We start from the raw sequence: 15,289 nt of genomic DNA, 5'->3' as shown, positions 1-15,289 counted from the left end.
GGTTTTTTTGTGTTAAACTTGCAAGCTCTTCTCCTTTATTGAACAGCACTAACACAGTGATTTTCAATTTTTTTTGGCCTCATGACCCTTTACCTGCAAAACATTGCTGGCTGTATTCCCTACTCCCAACATGTTTCTGAACATTCATTCCTTAGGAAGAGTGTCAAAACCAATGTAAATGCTCAGCACTGCCACTGCCCACCATACACTGACCTATCAGAACCTCCACTGCCGTTAAAATGTAGGCACATATCCCTCAGCCTAGCACCACATACCCCAGTTTGAAACCCACTGCACTAACATATAGAACAAGGAAATATGCATGTAGTATTTATTTGGAGCAATCCCCTCTGCTGGGCTTAATTAAACCCTTTTGCTAACAAAACATTGAGGGCAAGATTCTTTTCCTGGCAGGTTAAGAGTATAAATGCATGCCCTAATTTGCATATGTCCTGACCACAGTTGCAGGCAAATCAGATAACTGGGTAAGCAGATGCATGGAGTTAGTGATTTCCTTACTTATTTACCCAATGTCTGTATGTGCTGTTTTAGGCTGTCAACTTTTTAAGACAACTGATACATTTAATCTTTATGCTTCCTACCATTTTGCTCACACTAAAAATAAAAGGTAATGGGCAAATCCCTCTTTCCCCACCAAGAGAACAGAAAATCTGGCCCTAGAAGCAGTGTGGTAAAATGACATAATACCCTTCTGCTATCACCTAGTTTTCTTTCTGGGGATCACTATTGGAGTTGTGTGCTTACATGGAGGTTCAGTGAAAAACATGGCATAGGCCTGAGCCAGTATTTCCTACACACCCCAACTTCTTAATTAGCCACTTCAATTACTGAGTATTAAGGCACATTACCTTGAAGGTTCAAAAGAGTCTAACACAAGCTGTTCCCTCCTCTTTCCATTAAAACATTAACTAACACCCACAAATTGGTCACATAATTAATCTCCTATCTTCTGTTTTCCTAACCATGATCCTGAAGTTGTTTCATGGTGAAAAGCATTCTATTTTTAGAAATATAGTTGCTGGATGCAAATGTATATGCTCCTTACACTTTCAGAACAAGTAAATAAGGTTGTAGGCTGCAGCCATCTAATTATCAGATAGATCAAAAACTAAAATACCTGCTTCATCATCACAGTGCAATTAAGTAATTTCAGTTTAAAATCTCCTGTATATATTATGCCATAAATCTGTGTGATATGAAAACAGTCCACCATATCTCCTATATTTTACATGTGTGCATGTGTGTAACATTTCATCACACTTTAGCATAGGGGGGTTTGTTCTACCTTAGTCTTATGTTCACATTGGGGTAGAGCCTGTCTTGTTTTCATGTGTTTTCCATATCTCTCTGTCTACAAAATAGCATTCTTTTTATTTTTCACATATGCATAATTTAGCAGCTAAAATTAATTTTTACTCTTCTTACCCCATGAGATACCATAGTAGGGTGCCTTGTGAGTTGAATTTTATTATAGCTGAAGGATCAGAAAGAAAATTAACTTTGAGTTAAAAGGTACAAAGCCAAATTCTGTCCAGACATGTCTGAGAAGCCGGTCTTTAATAAGGTTGTACATGTGTTAAAAAAGGACAGAATTTAGCATCTAGATTATTTACTGGTTACAAAAAGTCTGTACTAAAATGGGGACAATGCAAATACTTATTTTACTTTGCAGCCATTGCAAATCTGTCCTCAAGAGAACAATTCTTCTTATAAATTAAATACAAAATAACCCAACCTGGGGAACTGGGAGCACCCTTCCCTGCTGGTTCTGGTGCACATATCACTGTCTTTAAAGATCTCTTTTCTTTTTTGAAATGATGTAATAAATATTTTGTCCTTGCTGTGAGGTTAAGAGCTTGACTTTTAAAGTCCCCCTGAGGTTTGGCTTTATGAAAAAAAAATTGTGCTTTCAGCTGTTTTAGCCCATCATCCTGAGTCACTTTGTGGGCTCAGCAGCAGGGTGACCAACCACACTGATCTGAACTAGGCAAAGGCCCAATAAGATCCTGCACACAGGCTGAGCGTGGAAAGTCACTTGCTAATCTCCCCCTCCCACCAGGTGCATTAGCGTGGGAAAGCTTGGAGCGCACATTCCTCAGTAGCAATCAGGGCAGGAAGGCTCAGAGCATCCCATGCAAACCTTTCACCAGCACTCAGGAAAGGTAAATAAACTTTAGACACAGGGAGCTGGCTAAACCTCTTGTGCTCCTGAACAACTAGACAGACAGGGGAGGAATATTTGTTTACCACAGGAAATGGCATATTTATTCCTGCCCAGTTTTCCCTCTGACCAGCACCTACCACTTACAGAAACAATCTTTTTGTAGTAGGAACTTCAAGCCCACCTGAAACGGTCCAGCTGGAGACACCAGTAAGACAGCTACATGTCACTAAAGAGATGCCCACACAGCACAACAGTTTAGTGTCCTGTAGATGTACCCAAGCTAGCGTGGGGAGTAGATTAAGTAATGTCTCATCAGTAAAGTGGTCTGAGTAGGTTTCTGTACTGCACTAATAGGCTGCAGTTCCTGGTACCTGAGCTGTCTGCACGTGGCACTCTCCTGTGCCTCCAAGGCATTCCTGTAATAACCATTTTAAGCAATTCTGTGCATACGTGCAAGCAAACATGCATCCATGCAGTTCTTTCCAGTCCCTTTTGGGTATAATAGAAACTATTTGAATGTTTCAGAGGTTTTTGACATGTACTGCAAAGTGACAGTGTATATATTTGGCTTGCATACATCTCTTGATTGCATGGAGAGGGACCGTCTTTGGAAACTGGGTTACAAGTGACTTAAGAGTTTACCTTTTAAAATAACTGTTTTCTGTTGGGGTTTTTTTGTTTTTTGTTTTTTAAGATAATACAAAGCATATGTGCAGACTCTCTAAAAGTTCTGTATAAACAAAAAACAGGCAGGAATATACCAGCCTTACAAGCCACACATGGAAAATGCCTGTACTTTGTCAGTGGAAATTTTACAGTCATTATTAGCATTAAATCTCATTGTAGGTAATTGGGACACAGTACAGCTGCAACTGCTGTAAGGGGACATCAGGCCCAGCATTTCCTGATACAGTCAAGGCTGCTCACAGCCAGTGACGTCTACAGCTGATGCTAAGAGCAAATGATTGTTTCTCCCGTGATACAAACAAAGAAGGCTCTTAATACTGTACAGTGAGAATTGTTCTGCAGCCCATCATGACTGGGATGTAGAAAGTACAAAGTGGAAGCAAACTTGAAAAATGTGATAGTAATAGGAAGAAAGAAGCCTTTTGATTTCAGGAGTGAACAATTTAATTAAAACAGACAATTTAATTAGCAGTTTGCACTACATTACAGGCACAGTTAAGGATCTCATCCAGAATTCACAGAAGTCATTGGGAATTTTTCTGTTGACTGCAATGGGTTCTGGATCAGCTCACGATTGAGGCTGATGACTGCAGTAAACAAATTACTCAACACTGCTTTATGTCTTACTAATACTGTCTTACCAGTGATGACAGAGTCATCAATTTCTGCTGACCCATGCACTCCTAAAGGTATAGTATCACTCTACTGTGAGAACTGGCTCGGGCTTGGCATACAAGGTCTGAGCCTAGGGTCACCTTTCCTGCCCCATATCGCCGAGTTGCTTCTTTAATTACATTTGTAAACCCTTTCGTTACTGGTTATGCATGTAATTAGGGTTTGCTTTTCTGGAAGCTGAAACAAAAAATAAAACAAGCCAGAGAACAAGATAGTCCCCTTTCCCATTCATGGGCGGGTAGGAAAACAACTCCCTGCTGCCTCCTCTCCCTGCAGTGTGTGGGTAATTTGAATGTAAATACAAAGAGACATTTAGCTTACAGGCTAAAACAAAATTTTGGAAGACAGGAGACCTGGGCTTTCTTTCCTCTCTACTGCTAATCCATTGTGTGACCTTGGGCAAGTCACTTATTCTTTCATGGTTTCATTTTTCAAACACTTTGAGAGTTTCTGACAGAAGGACAAGGTAAATGCATTACTATTTTTTGCATTTGCTTTCCCTCGCTCACTTGCATCCTGGAAGGATTTGTTCAGACCCTCTGACTGCCTGACCTTTCCCTTCAGTAAGTCAGTCTGAGTCCTGGCCTTCAGAGACTTGCCGAGCCTAAGGGAATGTCTATACTGCAGTCAAAGATGTGACAGCAGCTTATGTAAACACACCTGAGCTTGTGTTAAATTAGCTAGCTTGCCTAGGAGTTCTTGCAGAACTGAACTCAGCACAGGCTGCAAAACCCAGACAGGGTGCTGAGTAATATTTGGGCGACAAACCTGCAGTATTTTCCATGCTGTTGCAGCTACACTGTTATTGTTCTCCACGCTAGCTAGTTTTGAACTAGCTCAGTTGTGTCCACAGAAGCTGCACTCATTGCAATCTAGAAATACCCAAGAAACATTAGAGATATTTTGCCTATAGATCACAAGCCCCCTTAACATTGATCCCTTCATGTTCAAATGGATTCACTAATTCACAGCTCTTCAGGTCAGATAGAAAAAAAATCAATTTAAACTGCATCTGTGCTAAAGCCTAATGAAAGATCCAGTTCCAGTGGAACCGTCATACAGTAACCAAAACAGGATATCACCACGGCATGTGAAAATGAAATTCTACTCTCTCTAGCTAGTTGATGACTTCATGGACAAAAATGAAACTATTGTTTTCTTTCCTGTCTTCTGCTGCCACTACATTACATCTAGTGATCACTTCCTGCACGTTTACTGGGCAGGTATGCTTAGATCCAGTTGTGCAGAATTGCTTGTAAACTCAAACTTTAGTGGAGATTCCCCTCCTCCCTTTTTTTTTCCTTCCTGAGATAGTGTTGACAGTGACAGCAAATTCCCCATCCTCCATGTAGCGATTCAAGCAAATACTAGATCAGTGAGGGGCCAGCCTTTTTGGCAGGCATGCCACAAATTAAGCCCCCTGAATGCCACTTCAATTCCCTTCCTTTGCCAATCTGCCACTCTGCTTTCTGCTCTCTGCCCATGCTGCCCATAGGCACCAACTTTGTTTTTTGCTGGTCAGTGCTTTATAAAATATAATAATAATAATAATAATAATAATAATAATAATAATAAAATGGCATGTTCCTTTTAACTCAGCGTGTTTCCGCACCAAGTCCCACTCACGCTCAGGAGGGGCGGCACATTACTTTTACCCGCAGCATCTGTAAACAGGCACTTCAGTGGGACTTTTTTGGCACTTTCATGATTGAATCACCTTAGCTAAAAGCACTAAAAAGCCTCGCTAAAGCACCCTATCTTTACAGATGCTGCAGAGCTGGGTCCTGCTGCTTCTGGTAAAATGTGGTTTTGTTGCTGCTGTTGTTTTTTTTTTTTAACATCTGCAAGCTCTGTAAGTGCTGAGCACCCACTCATGTGGCATCACAACCAACCTTGGGGAAAATGGTGCCCTGGGCCAACTTGTATTTTGGTGCCCCCCCACTGCCTCCTCCCTGCCAAGTCAGTGGTGCTGCTGCAGGCAGAGGCAGGCAGGCAGCGGTGTGGGGTGTAGTGCAGCGAGGAGGGTGAGCAGCACGGTGTGCTATGCAGGTGGGTGGGTAGGCAGTGCTGCTGCCACTCACACTAGCTGGCTCAGCTCCTCCTAAGCAGCACCTGGAGGCAGGGATCAGCCAGGGCAGGGGGAAAGTGCTGCTGTGAGTTTGGGCTGTTCATGAGTGTGGCATGTGCATGTGTGCGCGGTGCCCACATAATCACGACACCCTGTGCGGTCGCCCACCCCTAAGGCTGGCTGTGTGGCATGAATGCCACAGGCTGGCCACACCTGTACTAGATAATCCACTAATGTCAGGGACTGTAACTCAACAGCATGAAGCAGACATTAGCTATACAGCAGCAGGAAAGATGAAGGAAGTTTAAGCACCCCCAGGTCAATTTTTTGATAGATAAAAACATGCTGAGCTCCTTCCTTTCCATCTCATATCCTTGTTATGACAAGGTATTTAGCAGAATTTGCAGATTTGTTGGAATCTCACAGGACCTCACTGTGAGTGCTTCTGCTATAGCCTCGAACTTGCAACATCTGGGCTGTCAACCATGAGCCTTAAGCACCCAAGCCCCCCATGCAGAGTTGAATCAAATTTGGGGCTATACAGTATAAAATGAAATTCCAAATTTTAATTTCCTTTGTTCTTTCACAGTCAGATTTAAAGCCAATAAGCAAGCAGCAGCGTTATCAACTTTTGTGATATCCTACTTTTTTCAGGAAGCCCCTGCTTCTGGACTAAGACTGTTAAAAAAAGGAGAGATTATTATTTTAAATGAAGTTTCTGGCCCACAGGAGTGGGGACCAACCTTTGAAAATGTAACAGAAAATTCACACAAAAGGCAGCTGCTCCCCATTTGTTGATGTTTTTCTAAATCTCATGTTTTCCAAGCCAATTTGGGATTCAGTCGTGATTTTTGAATGCTTAAGGTCAGCAATACTGAAAATGCTCCCCCCACAGCATATTTCAAAATGCTAAATTACAAAGATATTCCCAGTCTCACTGCATCAGTTTGCAGTTATTGAATGTGCTGGGATTCCAGTACTGGGTGCATTGTGGGAGACAGACCACTTGTGCTTTGGGATCGGGCAGACAGGTGCGTAACAAGCAGGGTGAGCGTTCTGGGTATCCTGCAAGAGTCGGGGGTAGGGGGAAGGTGCCACTGAGCACCGGAGCGGTGGAGGGCACAGGAGCTTTACTTATGCCAGGACCTCAAAAATAGTCCCCAGCTGCTGCTACCACAGCATACGTAGTCTGCCCACCCCACAAAAGGCAGATATTGTGTGTGAGATACTGGATGTATCTTCACTGAAAAAACCCCCCAAAACAGTATTTTCCATTGTTATAGCCTAATGCACTGTGAAATTTTAGTAAAGACAAGGCATTGTAGTGCCAACAAGATACAGCTTGTCCAACACAACCTCAGGTCAAGTTACAGATACACAGAAGTAAAAACTACCTGTGTCTCACCTCCACTAAGATTTAATACTAAGATACCACCTCATGAAATAAATTGCCTTATTGCAGTAAAGACATAATCTATGTACCAGTAATGTTGGAATGATGCTAGGACACACTGTGACTGAGCCTTGCAGCTTAATAAAGAACCATCTCTCTCCTGACAAAAAAATTAGATTACATATAATACCGACCTCCCCCACCCTCAGCAGTCCTAACAGCACATTCCTGGCAGCAGTTCTGTGCTACCCCATTTTTCTTTATACGTTCAACACAGAAAACCTGATTTCACTGCCTGGTACTTGAAGCTGCCGGCCTTATCAGACCATGCATTGCAAGAAAGCCAGCCATACTGACCATGCATCTGGTAGGTGTACGGTGCTTGTCCCGGTGTTGCTGTGCTGAAGCTGGATCCGTAGCTAAGGAACCCACTCTGTCCTGGAGAATGGCTCAGACTATCTTCTGTTTTAATGCCTTTGGAGGATATAACAGGAACCAAAAGCATGATGTTAGTGTTCCTCTTGATCTCAACATATATTGGTATAGAAAAAGGTTTCCAAGGTTAAGACATTTTAGCTAGAATTGAAGGGGATGGAGCTATGGCTTTTTAATACAAAAGTTCTATTAAAATTGGATCTTATTAACAAACAGATCCAATTTTCTGCAGCCATTTTTAACATTCTCCAGTATTAGCCAGATATCTTCCTTAAATCATATACAATCTATGTGTTCTTCAAGAGTTGCCTGTGCCAACTGTGTTAACACCCATTCTGGGATTGTTGCAGTTGTTGTAGTTACATAAGGCAGTGTTTCCTCACAGAACAGATAACTAAGATTTTAAGACAAGAAAACGAGTAATGCGCTTTCCAGAAAGAATTTTTAGATGCACATTTAATATTAAAAGTTCATTGAACTAATGGATTGGATTTGTAAACGGTTCAAGCATTCTCAGATGACAGTAATTAATTACCAACATGTCAATACTAATGATACTTTCTCAGATAAATCAGTAGCATAACTGTGTGGCAGGACATTGGGATGGCTGCCCCATGTGGGCAGTTGGGGACTTCCAGTTGCCCCTGACCCCACAGTCACAATCATGTGGCTGCAGGAGATGCCAGTTCCCACCCCTTCACCCCCCTCTCTATCAGCACCCACGATAGTTGCCCCCGTCTCCCCAGCCTAGTTACACAATTGAGGTGAACATCAATGAGTTTTGCTTTAGTTACAGTTGCATTTTTGATTAGCTGCAGTTGGAACGTGCAATGTCTGTTAGCCGGTCATGGTCAAAGATTATCAGCTAGGTGCGAGCAGCAGATGTTCCTGTACAGTTCATAAAGCAACAGGCAAATCCCACATAAACAAAGATCTTGATACCAAAATCAAGACTTGAAGCTCACGCTGAATCAGAGGGGGACAGGTACTAGCCGATTTACACACTGCAGGACAGAACCTTCATCAGTTGTGAAAATACTTAATATTTTATGCCTGGAGCTGCTGAGAACATGCAGCTGTATTTTTAAAACAAATAGCTGAAAGGTGCATCTCATTATAAACCCTTTGGGTGTAACCTCTACCTGTTTGCGTGTATATTTGCACAAAACAAAAAACTTGGCCACAAAACATGCCCTGAGCATCACGGCTAAACAAAGAGCCTGTTGATGGTATGTCCTGAGATTTCCAAGCTGTCCAGGTTGCTGCCATTTTTCTGCATATTTAGGCAAACAATCCAGTCAAATAAAATTCATACAGCTTCAAAGAATCGTATTTGTGACTCTTGCTCTCTAGCTTGGCAATGCCTCCATCCTGAGAAAGCAAAAGTCTGCACTCTCTCAGACTAGGTAGGGTAAGTTTTACTGACTAGCTTTTTTCTGGACAAGGTTGTTTATTTTACTTTTCATCTCTTCCCATTTATACAAAAATAATTTGTTTTAGATGAAATCCACACAGTTTATATGCAGGTTACCAATGGGGGTAACAACAACCTATGGTAAAATCCAGTATATCTATCTGGATGATTAGTGAACGTGTGTTGCTGTAAGCACCAGGCTTTATCAGTGGTAGTGGAGCCTGCTTGTTAAGGGATTTTGTGGGTGTGTGCGAAGAGAAGCTGTTTTTCATAACATCACATTTGTTTTTCAATTACATCAGCACCATGCATGTGAACACTCAACCTATTACAGCTCCAACCACAATTAATCTTCAGTGACTGGGCCTTTCTGGAAGTCTAAAAATTGTTGTCAGACAGTGAAATAACTTAGCACCAAATTAATTTCCACACAATGCTCTGTTTTGTCTAGAAACTGGCCTAGTTTTATTTTTGTGTCCAGAAACAATACTGCTTCATTGTTCTTGGTAGTCAGCCAGGTGGGATTTTTCATATACAGTATCATATATATTATAGAGGGTAGGGGTGGAGGGAGAAAAACCACTGTTCAGTGATGGTAGTAGGTAATCTGCAGGATTTATAAGCAGCAAGTGGGCCTGACATGTGTGCACCCTAAAGACACTAGCCAGTAGCAAATGGCCATATTTTCACCTGCTCTAACAGGGACAACTGTTCAGAGTTTGCCTTGGAAACCACCCAGCTGATACAAGCACGAATGTAATTCCAGAAAACCAACTCAAAACATTCCTCATATCGCCTTAATATACATTAGCTTTTACTAAGCCTGTTACCCAGGCCTTTCCCAGGTTACTAGGTGGAATTTTCCCTTTATAAAACTGTTGTCGATGGCTGTATAAAAGGTTCTTGTTTCCTCTGCTGTACGCTTGGAAGCGATATCGTATTTTCAAGGTAAACAAGGTCTCAGGAGCACAAGGGCCTCAAAGCAGACTGTACAATTGGGTAGGGGAAAAGGGGGGAGGAAAAAAAAGAAACACCACCACAGTATTTGTAGCCAATAGTGAAGAACTCAAAAAAGTTCACAGTGCCCACTGCAGATCAGCACCTAGACGTTTGCTGTCCACAACATCTAAGCCATAGCTACAGAACGGGAACCTCTTTGATTTTCAAAATGGGGGAAGTCGTTTCCTGGAAGGCTCTCTCTTTACCTTAGGTACTTCCACCTGTACTTAAGGTAACTATTTTTGTATGAAAAAATAGCCTCAGCAACCCATCTTGTTTTTTCTGTAGCTTTAGTTCTAATTTTTTCCAGTCTGAAGCACCTTCCCTGAACTTTAGTTCTTCGGGCACCCCATCATTCTGTCTGTCTCACAAAGCCTACTCTGTGTATATGAACACGGCAAGAATGAATACGACACAATTCGTATTGGCCGACAATGCGAGGTCACAGTTGGCAGGGCTAATTGCACCTTGTCGTGCATCCACAGGTGCATCTCAACTAGGGCCTAGGAGGTGATCCTCCCCCTCTACGTGACACTGGTCAGGCCACAGCTGGAGTCCTGTGTCCTGTTCTGTGCGCCGCACTTCAAGAGGGATGTGGACAACATTGAGAGGGTCCAGAGGAGGGCCACCCGCATGATCTGGGGACAGCAGGGCAGACCCTGCAATGAGAGACTGTGGGACCTGAACCTGTTCAGCCTCCACAAGAGAAGGCTGAGGGGGGACCTGGTGACCGTCTATAAACTCACTAGGGGGACCAGAAGGGTTTGGGAGAGACCTTGTTTCCCCTAGTGCCCCCTGGCATAACAAGGAATAACGGCCATAAGTTGTTGGAGAGTAGGTTTAGATTCGACATCTGTAAGAACTACTTCACGGTCAGGGCGGCTAGGATCTGGAACCCACTTCTGAGGGAAGTGGTGCTGGCTCCTACCCTGGGGGTCTTCAAGAAGAGGCTTGCTGGCTACCTGGCTGGAGTCATTTGAGCCCAGTTTTTCTCCTGCCCAGGCGGGGGGGTCGGACTTGAAGATCTATAAGGTCCCTTCCAACCCGACTTCTATGATTCTGTGAATTACAGTAGCACAGAGATCTGAAGTTTCTGCAGTGTGACTAACGGTAAACAAGTCCAACACCTTCCAACTATACCATTCATGGTATCAATATACATGGGGTGAAGCCTAAGTCCACTACATTTCATATACACACAGCAAACAGAAGTGATCTCTTTTGCTGTTGAAAATGGTAAGACAGAGGCACAGAATACATGCTTTTCCATTATATTCACTATGTCTGAAAGCATTTGTTATATTACTAATAATCCATTTCAAATATCTATTATCTCTCATCACAAAATATTTCATAGCATTGACTACTAGTATGCCACTAATATGGCAAAGCGATTCCTAGTCCTAGTGTATCTATTACATACTCACTGTCTTGCAAAAAGGGACGTATATGTTTAGATTATCAGACAAAATAGATCAGCATTCTAGCTCAGTGAAGCTATGACAGTGTGCACCAACTGAGGTCTTTAATGGTCATAAGCAGTCAGAGCCTTCTCTCAACTGTGATTAGTGCAAAAACATAGCATTTTCTAGCACTACACTTCAACACTGGCTCTATCCCAGTCACAGAAAAATTCACCGGCTACAGAGTTCTGTAATGCCACTTTCATTACAGGTGGGTTTTTTTTTAGGATGTCTCTGCTAAAGTCCCAAGCTTGTTTAGCTCATAAGATAATCAAAGCCTATGTTAGTACAATTCTCCTCCAGTTGAGGGATGAAACAAAGGAAAGTCTGCAGAAGGATCCCATAACATTGAGTAAATGAACAACAAAAGGACAGATGAGGTTGGTAAGCATGGAGTAATGTATGTGGGAAAGAATAACCCAAGATGCACAAACACAACAATGGGCTCTACATTAGCTGTTACTTCTTAAGAAAGAGATCTTGGAATTATTGTGGATAGTTCTCTGAAAAAAATTAGCTCGGTATTTAGTAAGCAGCCATAAAGGCAAATAGAATATTAGGAACAATTAAAAAGGGAACTGAAAACAATACAACATTTCTTTATGCCATTAAATCAATTGTACGCTTACACCAAGTGTTGCATGCAGTTCTGGTCTCTCCACCCCAAAAAGGGTACAGTAGGGCTAGAAAATACACAGAGAAGGGCAACAAGGATGATCTGGGGCATGGAGAGACTTCCATAAGTGCAGAGATTAAATTGGCTAAAACTTTCCAGCTTTCCAGAGGAAAATAACTTGGGGGTGGGTAAGAGAGGTCGAGAAAGTTAATAAAAGTTTTGGAGAAAGTAAATAGATTTACTATTTACCATCTCTCGCTGTACTCAAACTAGGGTATATACAAGGGTATTACTAGGAAACAGGTTTAAAACTAATAAATGCAAGCTGTTAAAAGCCTTTTTAAAGCTTTGGACACATGAGATTTTCTCCGAGTGAAAAAAACTAAAACACCTACCGAAAGAATTGGAGAACTTCTGATTGGAAGGTTGGGCACTTTCTTTTTTCAGTACGAAAGATGAAACCATTTGCTAGAGAAAGCAGGGGTTCTTAAAGAAAAAGTAACCAAGTCATTGTACTCACTGTAGGAGGGTATTCCATAAGGTTGTCCTGGAGGAGGATATGCAGTATAAGCAGCAGCTTGCTGGATTCCTGCACTATATTGGGTCTGTCCGTATGCCGCCATTGCTGGGAAAGTTGGGACTGTCACTATATGGGGATAATGTCTATTTGAAACAAGAAAAGAGAAGATCTAAGGCAATGGTTACTGCATGCAGCTCTTTAGAGAAACCTCATTAATTTAATGGTAAAAACATACAGAAACGTGAATAGAATGACTGCACATGGTGCTATGCGGGATATTTTGGGAACACAGTATTTGCCACACAGACCATTTTTTCTAGTTCTTGAGATACCAGTATGCAAGAGGGCACAGATCCATCCTAACGCACAGGGAGGAATATGGCATAGGACTGCACAAAATATTTGTCATGATTTTAAAAGCTCAAATCTTATTTTCAATTTTTTTGCATACACAAAATAAAAATGCAATTTCACAGCAAAACCTGCAAAGTATCATTTTACTTTATAATCACCCCTAAATAAACCTATGTGCAAAATGAAAGAATTTTTATTCCTCGGGATAGAAGTGATGGTACCCAGGCTATTCATCTCTCTTCAACTTGCTTTCTAAGTGGATTAAGAACTCGTTAGAGAAGGCCGAGTCTTGCAGCATGTGGAAGGACTGAAGGAGTATGTATGTCCTTCAGAGTTTAAGTTGGCAGGAGCCCCTACTGAATTATTTTTCAGCAAAACAAGGTTTATAACCTACTGTACTTGAATTCCCTTAAACATCAAACACACTCACTTTGTGGAGTACAGATGGAGAGGACACTGTGGTATTGCTTCACTGTTGCCTGAAAAACAAAATTAAAGTGTCTCTGGTTTTCAGTAATATTCTGTTCTGTAGCCAAATCGTTCTGATCACTGTAGGATACAGAAATTGATGCAGCAAGTAGGGAAAATTATTTTTTACTGAAATCCCCCAAAAGTTGCAGAAGATTAGCAATGGTGAGAGACAACTTTTATTTAAGAAAATTAGTTAGAATTATGAAGAAATAATTAAGAAAAAATTTACCCAAGAGGTTATTAGTCAATTGACTAATCTACTAGGTTTTTCTTTATTTGGCTCCTTATCCATATCTAGGCAAGAGCACCAATTCTTAAGTCATGAGCAGTCCCAGTGGCTTCACTATTACTATTGACTGCTCTATGACCAACTTCTATAGCTGCTGAAGTAACACTAAAACCCACCACTTTTGCCCACTACATTCTTTTTGTGCCCCTGTGGTTTGGTCTTCTGCTTTCTTTAAATGCATTATACACTTAGACATAAAGAATATTGGGTTGAGAAGGGAGCTTGGAAAGTTATCTAATCTATTCCTCTGCCCTAAGGTAGGTTCAACTATACTAAAAATGCATCAAGACAGGATATACAAGTTTGCATCGCTCTTCATACTGAATTTTGTAATGCAATTATCTAACATATTGTCATTTTAGTAATTACAACATTAACAAATGACAGAAGATCAGTAACACAAGTGAACAGTCTGCTTTTCCTGCACCATACACTTACTTTCAGCAAAACCAATAAAATCCTTTTTAGAGGAGAATTTAGCTAATTAAACTAAGACTAAAAACATAATTTGTTAGATTAACCTGCAAACTGCCTGCTGCTAGAGGCACATATTCACAGCATTCCCTGATGCCATCTTGTGTATTAGACAAAATACCTCTATAAATAGCATCCAGCACAATGAATCCCAGGTCCTAAGTAAGATTCTTAGATGCTATAACAATACATACAATACAACAACTAACCATCACTATTAACAATCGAGTGTCAGGCCAGACACACTTACTATTTTACTGATATCAGTGAGGCCACCCACCATGCCAAACTAACTGCCTGCTGTCCTAACACAGCAGGGAGAACATACCTAAATACATAATGGCAATTATACCATCTAATGTGCTTATACACTGCTGCCCATCACTTCAGGCAGGGGCACCCCAGGGCTTCCAATGCTTGTATTACTGTGTGATCTGTTATGCAGATTTTATAAATGTCATCCAGCAAGTGAGAAGGAATAGAGTATGCCTACAGTGCTGGTTCACAAACCAGGCAGAAGGCACCTGCAGTGCCTCCCAATGTCTGCAAATTCTGCCCAATGTCTGCCACCTGACACGTTACACAGAAAGCACCCGCAGTGCTATCCAACATGTCAACAAGGACATACCCACAATGCTGCAAAAGGATTAGCCTCATTAAAAAGTCATCCAAAATTATACTTCAGCAGTTTGTGAATTGGTGAATGAAGCATTCATCAATATTAAATCTTTCACTATTCAATGTCACTTGCACACCAGTGTGCAAGTGACACTGAATAGTCAATACAGCTTCCTCCTGTAACGGCTCTTATTTATACAGGACCTTCGTAACACTTTGCAGACTTATGAGAAGAAAGAGTTCCTGCCCCTAGAAGTTTACAAATATACTGGCTTTAGTTCTAATCCTTTCTGTAAACATATTCATTTAAAAGCTGTTTCCTTTAGATTGTGATCCTTCCCATGAATGTTATGAATTAGTTGTCATATTATATGTGGTCTAATCACACTGGATTTCTAAAGTCTTAACAAATCTGCGTACAAAACATCTACTGTGGCTTTTAAAACCCTGCAAATAAAGGGTTAAGTATACTAGTTAAATATAATAGTGCCTTTTGCTAACTCTCCTCCAGCAGGAAGGCTGACAGATCCCAACCAGGTTAGATTAACCTACAAAGAATGAATCAATTCAGGCTCAGGCTTTATGAATGTCTGTCCCTAGCCCATTATAGAAGAGTCAGTGTACCTGG

At 41.4% G+C, this 15,289-nt stretch overlaps 1 protein-coding gene and 1 long non-coding RNA gene across 6 annotated transcripts in view; one reads left to right on the top strand and one right to left on the bottom strand.

Annotated features, from left to right (window-relative positions):
- LOC109292441 overlaps positions 1-15,289 on the top strand; it is a 209,582-nt gene that overhangs the window by 66,996 nt on the left and 127,297 nt on the right. The gene's annotated exons all lie outside the window — the stretch shown is intronic.
- Positions 1-15,289, bottom strand: part of EYA2 (EYA transcriptional coactivator and phosphatase 2) — a 128,381-nt gene that overhangs the window by 102,141 nt on the left and 10,951 nt on the right. For 2 of the 4 annotated variants that reach the window (XM_019509856.1, XM_019509857.1), the window contains exons 2-4: positions 13,240-13,288; positions 12,456-12,598; positions 7,366-7,482 (exon numbers count right to left, since the gene is read on the bottom strand). In XM_019509856.1, coding sequence (XP_019365401.1) covers positions 7,366-7,482; positions 12,456-12,598; positions 13,240-13,288 — 309 coding nt within the window. The remainder of the gene's footprint in view (positions 1-7,365; positions 7,483-12,455; positions 12,599-13,239; positions 13,289-15,289) is intronic. The other 2 variants (XM_019509858.1, XM_019509860.1) reach the window with 2 other exon arrangements.

Source organism: Gavialis gangeticus, unplaced genomic scaffold (genome assembly GCF_001723915.1).
Source record: "Gavialis gangeticus isolate Ggan-Ray unplaced genomic scaffold, GavGan_comp1, whole genome shotgun sequence".
In the NCBI taxonomy this organism is placed as follows: Eukaryota; Metazoa; Chordata; order Crocodylia; family Gavialidae; genus Gavialis; species Gavialis gangeticus.
This window is presented reverse-complemented; position numbering and strand designations above follow the sequence as displayed.